At 41.5% G+C, this 17,021-nt stretch overlaps 1 protein-coding gene across 4 annotated transcripts; it reads left to right on the top strand.

Moving 5' to 3' along the window:
- Positions 1–863: 863 nt before the first annotated feature.
- LOC111139011 (mitogen-activated protein kinase 1 interacting protein 1 like) lies at positions 864–15,774 on the top strand. Of its 4 annotated transcripts, XM_022491114.1 has the most exons (4): positions 864–1,013; positions 8,884–8,905; positions 9,601–10,305; positions 11,375–15,774. In XM_022491114.1, the coding sequence occupies exons 2-4, from the start codon at positions 8,888–8,890 to the stop codon at positions 11,384–11,386; spliced, it is 735 nt and encodes a 244-aa protein (XP_022346822.1). In that variant the 5' UTR covers positions 864–1,013; positions 8,884–8,887; the 3' UTR covers positions 11,387–15,774. The 4 variants fall into 4 exon arrangements, with proteins under 4 accessions (XP_022346822.1, XP_022346805.1, XP_022346814.1 ...); XM_022491097.1 differs by lacking the exon at positions 11,375–15,774 and having other exon boundaries at positions 9,601–10,556; XM_022491106.1 differs by lacking the exons at positions 864–1,013; positions 11,375–15,774 and adding an exon at positions 2,882–3,023 and having other exon boundaries at positions 9,601–10,556.
- Positions 15,775–17,021: the final 1,247 nt, after the last annotated feature.

Raw genomic sequence — 17,021 nt, forward strand, 5'->3', positions numbered from 1 at the left:
GGAGCCGGGTGAGGGGTAGATACTAGGACCCCGAGATCATGACCCCAGCACAAGTCAGACGCTTGTGACTGAGCCACCCAGGCGCCCCAGGAAATTTCTAGTTAAGATGCCCCTGCCCATTGACCCACTAACGGGCTACACAAAGAAGCTAAATGTTTTAATGATTCTGCATACTTTTAACGTGTTTTTACGTATACGTACATATTATATGTACATATATTTTCAGCTATGTAATTATGGCATCTATATAACTCGCTAGCAGCTTCCTTGGCGCTGGGGCAATGTGTCAATCATCCTTCAGACCCGACCTGGAGTACGTAAAGGTTTACTCAAAGACGGACACGTGGAGGGAAGAGGCGCTGATCAGGGAAAGGCTGCATAGACAACTTCCAGTCAGTATCAACTGTGAAGCCATTTACAAACGTCTCCCCTTCCCCGTGCAGTTCCTTTAGCGCTCCTCAGTTTGGGCCCGAGGGCGGGTGGCCGCGTCCACACTCAGCCCGCTTCGAGACCCGGCTGTAAAAACCTCTAAACCTAGGACATCCAAAAAATCAGTCCTTACACCATTCCAGGAAACAAGTTAGCAGTTTCCATCAGGGTGCCCAGGACGTCACTGACTACAGGAATTTCCGGAAAATCGGGGAGCCTTCCGCCCGCCAGAAGAAAACAGCCACGCGGGGCGAGCCGGAAGAACTACCGTGTCAGGCCGCGCTGCGCCGCCGAGCAGGCCGCAGTGCCGCCGGAGGCCTGCGGGGGGCGCGCGCGCTGTCCCGCCTGGCCCCGGGAGGAGGGGAGAGCGCGGGCGGGGGCGGTGCGCTCGGCGCTTCCTGTTCCGGCGCCAGGAGGAGCCGCGCGCTGTTAGTGCTGCCGCTGCTGCCGCCGCTGCCGCTGCCGCCGCCGCTGCTGCTGCTGCCGCCGCCACCGTCAGTCACTCCGCGTTCGGTTCTTCGGCACCCGGTTCGCTGGGACCCTTCGCCGCTTGTGAACTTTGCTGCGGGCTCGGATCTTGCCGGGTAAGGCTGCTTCGGCGCTAGTGGGGATCGTGGAGGGGGCCAAGGGAGTGCCCAAGCGGGAGACAGGCGCGGTAACAGAGGTACCTCGAGTCGCCTTTTCGGGGGCCAGGACTAAGCGCCTGCCCGCGCCGTCTTCCTTCGAGCTGCGAGGTGCCCCCTGATAGCCCCCCAGGGAGAAGGCGTCGGAGGCGGGTGACGTAGCGCCCGACGGGTTTCTCGGCGCCTGACGTCGGGCCTGGCTTGGGGGCGGGGCGGCGAGCGTTCCTGGCCCCTCCCCCACCCACCCCACCCCACCCCCACCCCTTCCCGGGCGGCGGGACCCGCTCGGAGGCCGGTTCGCTCCGGTTGATCCCGGACTCCCTTTGTTCGTTTGGCCCTAAAGGGTTCCCGGCTCTTGCCCCTCGGCCCCGACCCCCTCCCCCATTTATTAATTTCTAATAAAACGGGAGATACGGGCCTGAATAGTCTTAGGGGAATCTGGCACTTGTTTAAGATTGTCTTCAATGTGACGATGTGCTGGTCGTTATTTAACCAAAGGAATTACTGGCAAATACATTCAATGAATAGACATGACAGAGACCATGAGAAGTGCTGAGTTCTATGATACTCTCTTTTTTAGGATTTAGGAGCTTATGTTACACATGGAAGCTTATAAATAGCTGAACCATTTCCTCTTTGAAGACCAAGAGCAGTGCTTTTACTGGATAAAATTTCTAATGTTGAGGCATCAAACCATACCGAAAAAATTTGTTTACAGCATTAAAGCTGAAGAAAAACACAGGTCTTACACCTGATGATTTTAAAGCTCTGTTTTGGAAACGAACGTTTATTACAGGCCACGATAGCCTTCAGAGATCTTTCAGAAGTTCTTTGTTCGGCTGTATTCATTGGGTAGGAAGAACAGAAATTATTTTTGGTACTGGCGTCTCTGATTGGAAACTGGCTTGTCTCAGAAAATTCAGTTGGGTTTTGTGTATTAGAATGTTCTTTTCCTCCCTCCAGGAGCAGTAGAGGTGGACCCATTCCTTAACTGCAAGTCTTGGGGCCAGTGTGTTTTGGAATTCAGAAATCTTTGGATTGTATCTCTAGATTTTAGGAAGAGAGTAAGATGCACAGACAAGAGGTATCAACCCCCCCCCCAAAGTCCCTGCAGCATCCCCTAAGACAACATTCATATTTGTGCAGTGATAAGTGTGACTTAACGGAAACTATAAATATGCTTAGGTTAGATTTTGCCACCAACTGTTCTGTCCCAGACTTGGGAATGTTTCTTTTATTTTCAAAAGTTTCTGAATGGAGAACTGCAGATAAAGGTTTGCAGACCTATAATAGCAGTTGTAAAAGCTAACATTTGTTCAGTTTTCTTTGTGTGGCAGACATTGACCTGGAGATTTGTTTATGATGTAAGTCTTAGGGCAGGTCCGTGAGAGACCATTACTGTCTACCACATCTCTGAGGTTCGAAGAGTTCAGCCTGTCCAGAGCCAGCCAGCGAAGAGCTGTGGTTTTATCTAGGCAGTGGTACCTTTCACCGTCATTCTCAACCTGTGCTACGTGCCTGTGTACAAAGGAAGAGGGGGGAATGTACGTGTCGCCAATCCACTGTTTTTAGAGCACTGTTTTTGTAGACACTTACTTACCAGTACCATTTAGTCTTTCACGTAACTAGTCCCTTTATAGATGAAGAAACAGAGTCACTCAGGTGAGCTGAAGCTGATGGAGACCCTCAAACCTTAGCCTAAAGGAGCTCTGCTAAGACTCCTGTCCCTCCCCTTTCTGTATTTCAACCCGTCTGAAATGCTTACATTTCCCATAGTGTACTCTTCACCTTTTGCACAATCTGCTCTTCTTTCCTAGGGCCTGTCCCACCATCCCCTACTCCCAGCTCTTCCTTCATTGTTCTACAGACTGCAAAAGAACCTCTTCTCAGGATTCCTCCCCTGATACTTCCTTCCTTGATTCCTTTAGGAGTTCTTTGAGGTACTCTCTTGGTGCCCTGTGCTTACGCCAGGTAAGGTAGTTAACTGTTTAAAGGGTAGTTCTCTACAAGACTGAATTTCCTTAAGGATTTATTCTGTGCAATATTACTCATTTCCCCAAAACCCAACACAGTGCCTGGTATGTGTGTTCTAGGCATAAGTATGAAAAATGATTTTTTTTAAATTACATGTCTTTAAAAAGTTTAAAATACTCCAAACCTTTATCAAGTCCCCAGTTCCTTGGGTTACCCAAATGTAAAATAGAACTTATCTGATAAAAGAGCCAATATTAAATATGATCAAATATTCTAATTCAAATTTTGTATTTTTCAGTATATTACCACCATTCCCCTACCCTTCCCAAACATCATTGTAAAAATCCTGATTTTTCTTAGTTTCTTATTTCTTTTTTAAGAGGCGGGGAGGGGCAAAGGAGAGGGAGAGAATTTTCTTTTTTTTTAGACAGAGTGTGGGAGTGAGGGACAGGGGCACGGGGTTGGGGGAGGTGGATCTCAAGGTCACTCCTCTGGGAGCAAGAGCAGGGAGCCTGAAGTGGAGCTTGATTCCATGACCCTGAGATCATGACCTGAGGTGAAACCAAGAGTCAGATGTGCAACCAACGGAGCCATCCAGGCACCCCTCTTAAGTTTCTTTTAATAAACATCTTACATGTCTGTAGTACTTGATAGATTATTAAACATGTTACTTTTAATTATCTGTAAAGTAGTCAGGAGTTAAAACTGTTTTGCAGATGAGAAATGGTCTGTGATTAAGAAGTTTGCCTTAGTCGGGGCACCTGGGTGGCTCCGTGGGTTAAAGCCTCTGCCTTCAGCTCAGGTCATGATCCCAGGGTCCTGGGATTGAGCCCCGCATCGGGCTCTCTGCTCGGCAGGGAGCCTGCTTCCTCCTCTCTCTCTTTCTCTGCCTGCCTCTCTGCCTACTTGTGATCTCTGTCTGTCAAATAAATAAAATCTTTAAAAAAAGTTTGCCTTAGTCAAAAAGGATTGATGTCCACATTTCATAACTCTCTAGTTCTGTGTTCTTTATCACCCCACCACAATGTGATGACCCTTTGAAATAGGCCTTGTTCGGTATTCACTAGTGATTTACAGAGTTCAACTTTTAAAACCTCCTTGTGAATGGATTGCCATTTTTTAAAAAAGATTTTATTTATTTATTTGACAGATCACAAGTAGGCAAACAGGCAGGCAGAGAGAGAGGAGGAAGCAGGCTCCCCGCTGAGCAGAGAGCCCCATGCAGGGCTCGATCCCAGAACCCTGGGATCATGACCTGAGCGGAAGGCAGAGGCTTTAACCCACTGAGCCACCCAGGCGCCCCTGGGTTGCCATTTTACTCTAAAAGCCGTAAGAGTTAAAGAAATGTTTTACCTTTCTAGTATATGTCAAAAGAGATTTGTGCTGTGTTTCAATTACTATTCTTGCTGCTCAGAAAATAGAATGATTATCTTTCAGGTGATGCATAGATCTGCCATAAAGTAGCAATGGAAAGTTTTGGAAATAATAAGCTTTTCAGTATTCCAGAAAGAAGAAGGAAAATCTCTCTTGCTCATAAGCACTTTTTTGGCCAGCTCAGGGTTACATTGGCCTCATCTTAATTAGCATATTCCATTGGCACCTGAGTGGCTCAGTTGGTTAGGTGTGTGACTCTTGATTTTGGCTCAGGTCATGATCTCCTGAGGTGGAGTCCCATGTGGGGATCCGCATTGTATGGGACCTGCTCAAGAGTCTCTCCCTCTGTTCCTCCTATAAAAAATAAGCATAATCTAAGTATTTTTGAATGGTTTTTTTAGAAAATCTAGATTTAAAAAATTATGTAGCTCCTCTCATATTCAAACACTAATGTCCAACTCTATTTTTTGCCTTTTTATGATGAAAGTAAGAATAAATTAGAATGTTTCCTGTTAATAAGAACACTGTATGTTCTACACAGGGAGAGAAGGTCACTTTACTAAAAGTGCTGTAGATCAAGAAATGATCTATTTTTAATCCCTTTATTCAGGGCTTCATTACTTAGAAGATTCTAATACCTCCTTTATCTTCCAGGATTTAACTTTTTTTAGGATTTTATTTATTAGAGAGAGACAGAGATAGTGAGAGAGAGCACAAGTGGGAAAGAGAGGGAGAAGCAGGCTCCCCGCTGAGCAGGGATCCAGACTCGGGGCTCCATCCCGGCACTTGAGACCATGACCTGAGCTAAAGGCAGACCCTTAACCGACTGAGCCACCTAAGCGTGCCCAGGATTTAATTTTTAACTTCAAATTTGGAAAGCCGGAGTTGTGGGTCAGTTAAATAGTATTAACTTGTGGAGTAACTTACATTCTAATGTAATTTTACAACCAGTTAACTTTATATTGTATATATATGTATATATATTTTTTTAATTAAGAGAAAAGAGAATTCTGAAAACCCAAACAGCAAGACCACATGAAATTGAATGTATTACTCTGTTAGTTCTCTGCTTCAGAATTAATGTGAACTTTGATACAGAACCATTTTCTGTTTCAGAGCAGCTCACCCTATTCAAAAAGCATGTTAGTCTTATGTAGACTTTGAACTTCCAAACTTGCCATGCACTGATAAAGTCCCTTCAGGTGTTCATCCTAAGAATTTACTATTGTGTGATACAGTGTTTTAGTATAAAACCTTAATGTGGGAATGAATGGATAGTTGCATTTGCTGTATATTCTAGATGTTTTTGATGATCTGAGTAAATAGCAAGGTCATAGCAGTTGTAGCTTCATATTCTTTTTCTTTATCATTCCTGTTAGCCGATAGTACTTGAAAGTAACACTCTAAGAATGCAAGGGTGGCTCAGTATTAAGCAGTTTTTATATATAATTGTCTTTGTGGGTCAAAAGAGAAAAACTAATCAGCTCATTAGGTGTCAAAAAGATCTGAAGAAATGCAGTATCTTCTTTAAATGGTTTTTTCCTTTAAATGTTTTTTAACTAGCAAAATAGGAATAAATTAATCCAGCAACATAGGCATAAATAGACATCTTTAATGTAACTTTTTTCATCTCAAGCTGAAAATGGGAATTTTATTTAAACATTAGAGACATTTCCAGGAGATTTGGGAGCAAGACTGTTGTGCTCACTATTTAACATTTCATTATTAAGTTTAGCTGATGCAGAGAAAAGAGATGTAAATATTGGAAAGAGAATGTAAAATTATTATTATCATTGTTACAGATGACATAATTCTTTACCTGAAATCCCAGAGAATCAACTGTGACACTTTCAGGAATAAAGTAATTTAGTAGTGTCACTGCTTACAAAAGTAATACACTAAAATTTAAAAAGCTTGGGGTGCCTAGCTGGCTTAGTCAGTAGAGCATGCAACTCTTCTCAGGGTTGTGGGTTCGAGCCCCACGTTAGGGCTAGAGTTTACTTTAAATATAAATAAATAAATAAACTATTGAGTGATGAATGACAGTGATGGGAACTAGGAAGATATACCTTGTTCTTGAATGAAAAGATTGGATATTTTGAATATGTTACATGTCTTCTAAATTAACTGTAAATATAATGCAATTCCAACCAGAACACCCAACAAATTCTTTTTATTCTATTTTTTTACAAAAAGATCTGGAAAAAAATAAACAGAATATTCAGGAATCTAGGGGGAAAAGATAACAGCAGTAGGTCAACTAACATTAAAATCTGTTAAAAATGCAAAGCTAATGAAATTAAGATGGAATGTGTTGTGGTGCAGATCAGTAGGAAAGAACAGACTTCAAAATATCTATAGGAATAACAGAGACTCTAACCTGGTGGTTAAGAGCCTTGGCTCTGGAGTCAGACTGTATACCTGAGTTTGACCCCTCTTCTACTTGTCACTAGCTCTGTCCCCTTAAACAAGTTAACTTGATGAGCTTCCTTTTCTCAAGCTGTCAACTGAGTGGAAGAATTTGTGTCTATTCAGTGAGATTACCCACCTAAAACACTTGGAGCAGTGTATCTGTTCTGTAATAAATACTCCATTTGTTGTTAGTACTGGCAGTAGAATGTGTTAAGGGTAGCTTGTCGTATCCACCGAGAAAAGGTAGATTATACATTAAGTCAGGGGTGCCTGGATGGCTCAGTCAATTAAGCGACTGACTGGCTCAGGTCATGATCTCAGGGTTCTGGGATCAAGCCCCACATCTGGCTCCTTGCAAGAAGTCTACCTGTTCCTCCGCTCCTCCCCCTGCTCATTCTCTCTCCCTCTCTCTTAAATAAAATCTTTTAAAATGTACGTATTTTGGGGCACCTGGGTGGCTCAGTTGGTTAAGCAGCTGCCTTTGGCTCAGGTCATGATTCCAGGGTCATGGGATCGAGCCCTGCATTGGGTTCCCTGCTCAGCAGAGAGCCTGCTTCTCTCTGTCTCCCTCTACCTGCCTCTCAGCCTACTTGTGGTATCTCTCTATCTCTCTGTCAAAATAAATAAATAAAAATATTTTTTAAAAATACCTATTTTAAGTTAAACCATATTAATACTGTTAGCATGGGTGAATTTTTTGTCTCCTATGTTTCAGAGCTAATCTTAAAATTTTATAAAGCATTAAAAAAAGATGTACTAGTAGAAAGGAGTGAAATTGTCAAAGGCAAGAAGAGCACATACTGTCTTTATTTAAATGAAGTCAAAGAATAAGCAAAAACTAAAAGTGGTTGCTGATTGGAAGGGCAGTTGATTGGAAAGTAGCATGAGTAAACCTGGAGTGAAGGAAATTGTTTTGTACCTTGGTTAAAGGGGCATATGCAGTTGTCAGAGCTTGTTGATCTAAACACTGCACATCTGTGCATTTTATTGAGTATTATGCATCCCTTTTAGAATTTGACAAAAGTGGCTCGAAGACATGAGCAAATCCACAAAAAAAGTTTATTATAATTTGGGTATGAAACTTTAAAAGATGCTCTACTTTGCACTAAATTTTAAAAATGCGATAGTTAAAATAACAGAGTGTCAATTTTTAACCTGTCATAATTGAAAACTATTTAGACATTTAATACTCTCCAGTGTTGAATAGGAGTTTTCAAAGGTAGTGTAGGGGCACCTGGGTGGCTCATTTAGTTAAGCATCTGCCTTCAGCTCAGGTCATGATCCAGAGGTCCCAGAATCCACCCCCATGTTGGGCTCCCTGCTCAGCAAGGAGTCTTCTCCCTCTCCCTCTGCCCCTCCCACTGCTCCTTCTCGCAGCACAAGTGCCCTCTCTCTCAAATAAATAAGTAAAATCTAAAAAAAAAAAAAAGTATAACTGGCAAAGGACTTTAAAGTGGCATGGACTTTTTTTTTTTTTTTTTTTTAAATAAGATTTTATTTATTTATTTGCCAGAGAGAGAGCAGGAGAGTACAAGCAGGGGGAGTGGCAGGCAGAGGGAGAAGCAGACTCCCCGCCTAGCAGGAAGCTGGATGCGGGAGTGGATCCCAGCACCCTGGGATCATGACCTGAGCTGAAGGCAACAGACTGAGCCACCCAGGCGTGCGGTGGCATGGACTTTTAAGATGGGTTTTAGATAGCCTTACCTGTTGACCGCAGATTTCCCTTTTAGTACTTTTCCTGATGACACATTTACAAGGATATGTGTTGAGAAGTGTTCACTGTATCATGGTCTGAAGCAGCTCAAAGTGCAAAGAACGTAAACTACCACCAAAATGAGAGGCAGACTATATTGTGGATCACTTCTATGTGAAATGCAGCCAGTGGAAGGGGACGACATTTACAGAATTACATGAACTACAATGGAAGTTTGTCCTCTGTAAAGAGAAAGACCTTCCGTATGTGATTAAGTAACAGTGGTATATACAAAGAAAGTTCCTTAAAAAATATATAAGAAATGGTAAGCACTGGTTTTGAAGTACTCTTTTTGTTTTTTTTCTTTCTCTTTTTTAGGAAAATGTCTGATGAATTTTCGGTAAGTTGATGCATTTATCCTTTGTAAGTATTTTGGCTTTTAAGAAAATGACATAGTTCTAACTGCAGGCCATGTAAGTCTTAATTTAAAAGAGATGCTTTTTGTGATCCTTGCTTTTGGCTGGGGAGAGGATGTGATTTTCATAGATGATCTGCCTTAATTGACTTAGATATGATATGTTTGAAATTTTGTTCTGTTGTATTTATGAATCCTTAAGTAAAAAATTTTAAAAAGTGTTAGATTGCTTTTGTTCTCTGTTAACATGGCCGTGTTAATAATAGACAGCATTTTTTAATATAACATACACCAGGTACTATGTTAAGGGTATTACATGAATTATCTCATTTAAGCCTCAAATTAATGCTAAACTTTTTTTTTTTTTTTTTTTTTTTAATGCAGAAACTAAAGCTCAGAGAGGGTATGTAAGTTGTTTACGGTAAAGCCAGGATTTAGTTCCACAGTATTTTGAGTAATTGTATTTAGAAAATATGATCTTCTCTAAGAAATTTGCATTGGAAAGTTGATTTTTATATTACATGAATTGCTTTTACACTGAGCAGTTTGGCTGTTGAAGATGTTCTAGGGGTTTGCAGTCCCTCGCTCTGCAGCTTACTATCCTTGATGGCTTTATAATCATGTTTGACATGATTTGTCCCTAAATAAGATAGGTAAGACATGCCTGTTTTGTCTTCCAGTTGGCAGATGCACTACCTGAACATTCCCCTGCCAAAACCTCTGCTGTGAGCAATACAAAACCTGGCCAGCCTCCTCAAGGCTGGCCGAGTTCCAGCCCTTGGAATAACCCAAGCGCTCCACCTTCTGTGCCGTCCGGACTCCCGCCAAGTGCGACACCCTCCACTGTGCCTTTTGGACCAGCACCAACCGGAATGTATCCCTCTGTGCCTCCCACCGGACCACCTCCAGGACCCCCAGCACCCTTTCCTCCTTCTGGACCATCATGTCCCCCACCCGGCGGTCCTTACCCAGCCCCAACTGTGCCCGGCCCTGGCCCCACGGGGCCATATCCTACACCAAATATGCCCTTTCCAGAGCTTCCAAGACCATATGGTGCACCCACAGATCCAGCTGCTGCTGGTCCTTTAGGTCCATGGGGATCCATGTCTTCTGGACCTTGGGCACCTGGAATGGGAGGGCAGTATCCTACCCCTAACATGCCATACCCATCTCCAGGGCCATATCCTGCGCCCCCTCCCCAAGCACCAGGGGCAGCGCCACCCGTTCCGTGGGGCACTGTTCCACCAGGAGCCTGGGGACCACCAGCACCATATCCTGCCCCTGCAGGATCATATCCCACACCAGGACTCTATCCCACTCCCAACAATCCTTTTCAAGTGCCTTCAGGACCTTCTGGTGCTCCACCGATGCCTGGTGGCCCCCATGTGAGTGTTAAGTTTGTTCTTTAAAATGCACTAATAGTCACATAAGCACAACTGAAAGATTATTTGCCTCCTGTTTCGGATAGAAGATTAGAAAGCATTTAAAACTTTTTAAAAGAAGGGGTATGTGTATATAAGGTAAGAGTAAATTTCAAACTTCAGATAAAGCATTTTGAAGGATGAAAACAAAAGTATTCCTGGTACTTAGAAATAGAAAAATTTCCCAAAGATCCCCAAAGACTTTGTGATGCAGAAAGCAGTGTCCTCAGTAACATCCTTGAGATAAACTCAGGTGCATTTCATGGGACCTTTTTTTTTTTTTTTTTTTTTTTTTAAACTATTTCTAAGTCGCATTTTGTAGCATCACACCAAAGTCCAGTTCAGTAAAATAGGCTCTGCCTGGGTGACTTCATCCAGATGTACATTTTTAGAGCATCTAGGACAATGAATACATAAGATTGCCTGTCCTTCCTGTAACTCTCCCTCGTGTTTCTCAGCCAAAGTTTTGTTAGATCCTCAGCAGCACTGAGCTCCAGAATAGCCTACTGTTCTGCACTGTCAGTCCCAGGCAGTGCCTCATGCGCACTGCCAGCCAAGCCAGAGGGCCAGGGTTGGCATCTGAGTTGGAGGACCTGTCTTGGACATAAGACCAAATAGAAAAGCATCCCTCTTCTCCCTGCCCCAGAAGTAAGCCAAGTGAGTCTTCAGAAAGAATCCTGATTCTCCGTGGGGGTTGGGGTGGGGGGTAGAAAATGACTTACTCTTAACAAAATAATCAGGTCTCCAGCTAGATGAATCGAATATCCACCTCAAATGTCAAGGAAAAAGGATCCTAATAAAAAGCCCCCAAAACTTGACTTTCATCAGTATAACTTCTTGCTATCCAATTTCCCTTAAAAAGCTGCTTTTTTTTTTTTTTTTTTTTTTTGCAAATTGTATGTCAAAATAAATGGGATGAGTTGCCATTTGGATTTATTAGGCAATAAGTTTATTTTATTTTAAACCACAGCAAGGAGTTAATAAACTCCACTTAGAAAAACTGGAGGTTTACTTTTTCTTTCTTCTATTGCAGTCTTACCATTAAGTTAATGGACGAAGAGATGACGCTTTGCTTTTTGAAGTACATATATATGCACATGAATGCATATATCAAAATTGCTGGTCTCACTATTCTTAGAGGGCATTCATGAAAGAACAACCCTTGCACCTCTCAGAGAAGATATCTGCCTCTTGTACTTGGATGTATAGTACATCTGATGGATACAATCAGATAAAAATGTAAAAGTAAATCATTCAAATGTGATTTTTATTCGGTTTTTATGGAACGTTAAAGTGATGAAGTATATTGAATAGCTCTTTGATACAGTTTGTTTAAAACAAGTTTTCGATTTGTTTAAATTATGAAACCACACACTTAAAAATCTAAGATGATGTGGATTATTGTTAGAATCTGCAACCTCATTGGCGAATTATTTCAAGTATTTTTCTATAGTCCCTTTTCCCCTAAATAAACACACTTTGAAAACAATCACATTGTCATAATTTAAACAAATGATGCCTCTCAACATCTTGAACTGCTCTGTCGCTAGAAAAAATACACCTGGGCCTCGTGAGGGTGTAGTTTGGATATATATTTTCAAGCTGTTGGTAATTACTATCAGATGTTGAGTTCCTTAGCCAGGCAGTGTTCATTTTTATCCTCGAGCTTTTATTAAAAACTTTTCTTTGATTTTTGAGTTCCACCTGATTTGCTTTATTTTTAGCCAGATGGGTCACACAGCTCTAAAATCTGCCATTTATGAAAACTTGGCCAACATGTGTAAATTATTCTTAGAGACTTGGTCATCTCTCTATTGCTTTGGCCTAGATTTCGAGATGTCAGTATTGCTTTGGGAAGAACTCGAAGAAGGAAATAATTCTCTCCTTTGTCTTGAACCTCAAGCCAGAGGAAACCCCGGAAATTGCTTCATAGTGACAAGTCACTTGCATTCCTACAAAACCCTCTTCTACTCAGCCCCTTCCCTGTAGGTCCCTCTGCCTCAGTTCTTTAGAAGGAGCACATCCCTTAGTTTCTCCCTGATATGGAAAATTGGCACACTCTAGGGGTCTGTTGTAAACACATATAGCAGTTATGGTTCAAGAACCTTAGTCATTTAGACATGACTCTGTACAAGTGCGATCAAAACGTGTACATGTCTTTCAGAGTCTGGTTAAGCTGTCATTGTCTTTTGCATAGTTTCCTGCATCTGTTGTAAAATGCTTATGGCTAACAGTTCAGTTCTTTGTTTGTTGACAGGTAAATAGGTAGAATTGAGTGCCATTCTTAAAAATTCTTAAAAATTACCCTCTAGCTCTAACACTGAAACTAATAATAATAATAAGGTATAGATCTCTGCAGTGTGACTGTCGCTTAAATTAGTGTTGTTTGTAACCACCGAAATAGCCTGAGTAGCTTTTTGGCACCTTATCTCTAAATCAGATCCTTAGAGTCTTAGAAGTGACTATGTTACTTGTCAAATAACATTGTGAACCTATGAATGTATCCATGGGGTTACTAAAATATGTTGTGAATTTCTTGCCTAGTCTAGGAGAGATTTATGCTGGAGCTCTTGTTTTTGCTTAGAAATAAAATATTGAGTAGTTTGTTTCTCTTACATTTTAAATGTCAAGAATGCCAAATGCTGCCAATTTAATGGTTTGATAGCTACCTCCTTTTAAGAAAGCAAGATGGTCATCTTTGAGAAAAATACAGTGATTAAGCTCCCTTTTAAGTAGGTGATAGAGTCAAGCTTTTAGAATTGAAGCTGATTTGTTTAGCTATCTTCAGACTGGGGAATGTCGTTAGCTCCTTCAGAGTGGCACGAGCGGTCTTGAACAAGCCACACCGATCTACAACACTCTTGGAATTTTTGTCAGAGTAGCTCCAAGGCAGGAGCCTTGGAAGGTATTTTAGCTTAAATGATCAGGCGATATCATGTCGGCTAGCCGGGGGCGGGGTAAGAGGACAGTGAGATAGCAGTGAAGATTTCCTTGCGGTTATTTTGGTTGTGCTGCATTGGGAGAAGTTGACAACTCTGGCTTTAGATAGAATATTTAATGTAACACTAGAGGATACTGTTTGATTAAGAGAAGTGGTAGCAGGTTTGGGGATCTGTGGTCATGCAGTCCATTTATTAGAGGAGAAAATCTGCTAAAGGATTTGAAGGACCATGAACATGAGATTTGGAATTCCTACTCCCAATAAATACATAAACTTGGCTAGTGACCCGTACTGCCCCGTGTGCCCTAGACATAACAGCTTTTCTTTGCTTTTCAAGGACTTTCCAACTGGTAGTTGTGAAATTCTTTTTAAGCTAAGAATGGAAATCACAGGGACTAGAATTTGCTTTTGTGTTCCTTTTGGTTTTTTAGAACCTTATTTCTCAACCTGCGAGGAGAGTCTTAATTCTCGTGGGTACTCTGGGACAGAAATGTATTTTTAGGTTCAGGGTAAAGTTAAAAGCAGAAGTTGTTCCAGTGGAGGAATAGGGAAAAGCACAGGGGAAGGTTTTTCTCTTTACAAGGAAATAACGTTGCTTTCGAAACCAGTCCTTTTAGGCTGGAATCAGTTTAGGGAAGAGACTATTTCTTAGAAAGTTTGTTAGGTCTCAGAAGGGAATACACAGGATGGAATATGCTGGCACTTGCACTCTCTCAGAACAAGAACTTGAAGGCAAATTTGATGGAGATAATCGAGATGTGTTGAGGATTTGTGTTTCTGGAGTTGGAATCTTAGATTTTGAAACATTAAACCTAAAAATGATTAAAAAATGAAAATTAGGTCCTCATCATCATGTGATGAGAATCAAGGCTCCTTTCCTTCAAGGAGTGCTTGAAATCCTTTGCCTTGTCTGTACTGGACTTAGTCTGACGCCTTTTCATGCTTTTGAAGGTGGCTGTTCACAACTCGGACTCCACCACCTGTTTTGTGTCAAGTAAAATATTGATTATTCAGGAATAGGCAATAACATTTGTTTTAATTACCCAGGGCCTCCTTCCTTTGTCAGTTTTTCTGTTGTTTTCAGTGGAGAATAATAAAAGGGGAGAAAAAAAAGGGGGTGAATTTTTGGCCTTGGTCTGGCACACCACTACAACGGAATATTGGCTTGTTTTCTAGGAAAGAAGTCAGTTTTGCCCATAAAATTTTACCTCACAAATAATGATAAGTGCTACCTATTGTATTCCAGTGGACAGCTTTTAAAATGATGTGTTTAGAAGAACGAAGCTCTACTCCTGTTTCAGTTAAGATGCTGTGCCTCGCTCACATGTCTGTCAGTTGCCTAGACTTATAAATGATCAGTGCCGGTGTATTCCTTCCTCACCCTGAATAATCGAGTGCTAGATTTATAAAATGCCAGGGTTATAAACCCTCGACATTAAACCTAAGCACAGACCTTCACGTGTTGGTTTTTGAAAAGCGTCAGGTTAAATTCAGATGACTCACACTGATAGAGGTACTATGCAGAGAAGGTGGTGGGCAGCTTTCAGGGAAGACTGAAATTTACTCTTTATTAAGCAATATTGAGTATTGAAGACAGACCCTTTTTATTTTCAGAATTCTGCCAAGTAAAATTAAAATTGCCAATAAAATAATCAGTATTAAAGAAATGCCATGCAAGCTTCTGGCTAGAGAACACATCTGAGAATTGCATTCATTTGGTGGACACTTGCATTCATTTGGTGGACACTCGAGTGTCCAAACGAGCTTTGCCACCTTGCAGAGGCGCAGAGATGAAAGAGAAGGCCTGTCCCTCGGAGGCTTACCGTCTAGGGGTGGCATTTACAGAATGAATTAGTACACGCATTTTTGGTTTACCTAGATAAACATATTTTAGTTTGCTGCTGGTGGAAATGAAAGGCCAGCTTTTGGACATTTTAAAGAGCAAAGTGTGGTGTATCTTTTTTTAAAGTAAGAAATTAATGTTTCTTAAGATTGTAGTGTTTGTCAGTGCAACTGCTCACGTGTGCAAAGTAACGGGATGTTTTTCCTCTTCACTTCTTCCCTGGATGAAGGCACTTACTGCCTGTCACTGGTTAGCAGATACTGATTTGTTGCCATTAAGTAAACTTGACTTTGCGTGCTCTATAAAGTTTTTTTTTTTGTATTTTTTCTTAATATTGTGATTTTTTAAATTGACTTAATAATGACAAATTTAATGTATGTAATTGTCTATGCATTTTAAGTTAAACTGCCTAAGATGTGATTTGAGACATAGACATTTGTTTTGTATTATGAACTGTAAGCAATCTGTTTGAGACATTAGGTTTTATCACCTGCTGCTGTATTTGTAAACAAAAACATGTTGCTTTAAGAAGTAATTATAATTAGGAATAGTCTATGGATGTGATACTTGATATTTTTTAAGATAAACTTGTTTGCTTTTGTGTATTATACCTGAAAACTTTTTAAAAAAATGTATTTTCATGGTTTCACAGTTTTTCCTTGTATCTTATTCTTTAGGCCCAGTTCTGGGCTTCCCTGAGAAGTCTGGAGCCTAATTAACTACAAAATTGTTATCCTAAAGAAAGAAGGAAAAAAGGGCCTGAGATGCTTCTCGGTGTGTGACCAGCATTCACTAAGTCATTTAAATAGGCTGCCTGGGAACAGTCTTCCCCAGGCCCTCCTTCAGCAACATGGTGTCCACTGTGTGGGTTTCCTCTTCCCTTCAAGGCTACATTATTCTTTGTAACCAAAATTATCCGTGTATACAGAGTTAGGGAGCTTTCCCTCTCTGCCCCAACTGCCACCACCCCCGCTTTCTTTTATGAAAGATGGTTCTATTCTGTGTAACTACTATGCCTATGGTGAGGGTCACATTATCAAACTGGGTACAGTTTGCCATTTCCACAGGGGAGTTGCTAGCCTGTCTTGAACCCCAGTGTGGGTGGGCCTATAAATGAGTCATTTGTACTACGTTGTGCTTTTGGGAGAGTCTTCTGCTTATTGCCTTAAAATTGAACAAAGTGCAGTGTAAATTTTTAAGTTCTGTTTGATGTCTTACTTCCTATCCCTTAACGGGACCCACCTCAAACAGAGCTCTGAAATAGGTAGTAGAATGCAAGATCATTCTGGAACAGGACTAGGGCTTTTTTCCCATCGTGAAATGACATCACTTCAGCAGACATGTTCCTCCCCGGGTACCTGACCCAAGCAGGTTCTTTTTTTACCACCATATTAAAACTTAGCACCAGTCCTTTTGCAACAGATGTCTAAAGCAAAACAATTCTATTCAGTTTTTTGTTTTTTTGTTGTTTTTCAGTAACCCAATACAATAGAATTCTTTTTTTTTTTTTTTAAGTTTTTTTATTTATTTATTAAAGATCACAAGTAGGCAGAGAGAGAGGGGGGAAGCAGGCTCGCCGCTGAGCAGGGAGCCCCATGCGGGGCTTGATCCCAGGACCCTGGGATCATGACCTGAGCCAAAGGCAGAGGCTTCAACCCACTGAGCCACCCAGGCGCCCCAATACAATAGAATTCTAATATCAGAAGAGAATTTGGGCCATCCCATAGTTTGTTCCTGTGGCATGTGAACATCATACTTCCCATGTGGGCATTAAACAGTTACTTTCACTCTATTTTGGGACCCTGGGGTTCCCAGGATGAGGTAGAGTTTAGTCCCTCCCTATTCCGTGTTTTCTCTAAAGCAATTCCTCTCTTCCACTTTTTACCATTTTATTTA

Source organism: Enhydra lutris, unplaced genomic scaffold, assembly GCF_002288905.1.
Source record: "Enhydra lutris kenyoni isolate GAN:26980312 unplaced genomic scaffold, ASM228890v2 scaffoldscaffold4, whole genome shotgun sequence".
NCBI lineage: Eukaryota > Metazoa > Chordata > Mammalia > Carnivora > Mustelidae > Enhydra > Enhydra lutris.

Excerpts from the sequence above, each read along its gene's own strand:
- LOC111139011 (XM_022491120.1), top strand. The coding sequence starts at position 8,828 with ATGGTAAGCACTGGTTTTGAAGTACTCTTTTTGTTTTTTTTCTTTCTC. Across the intron at positions 8,906-9,600 it reads AAATGTCTGATGAATTTTCG|TTGGCAGATGCACTACCTGA; the intron begins GTAAGTTGATGC and ends TTTGTCTTCCAG.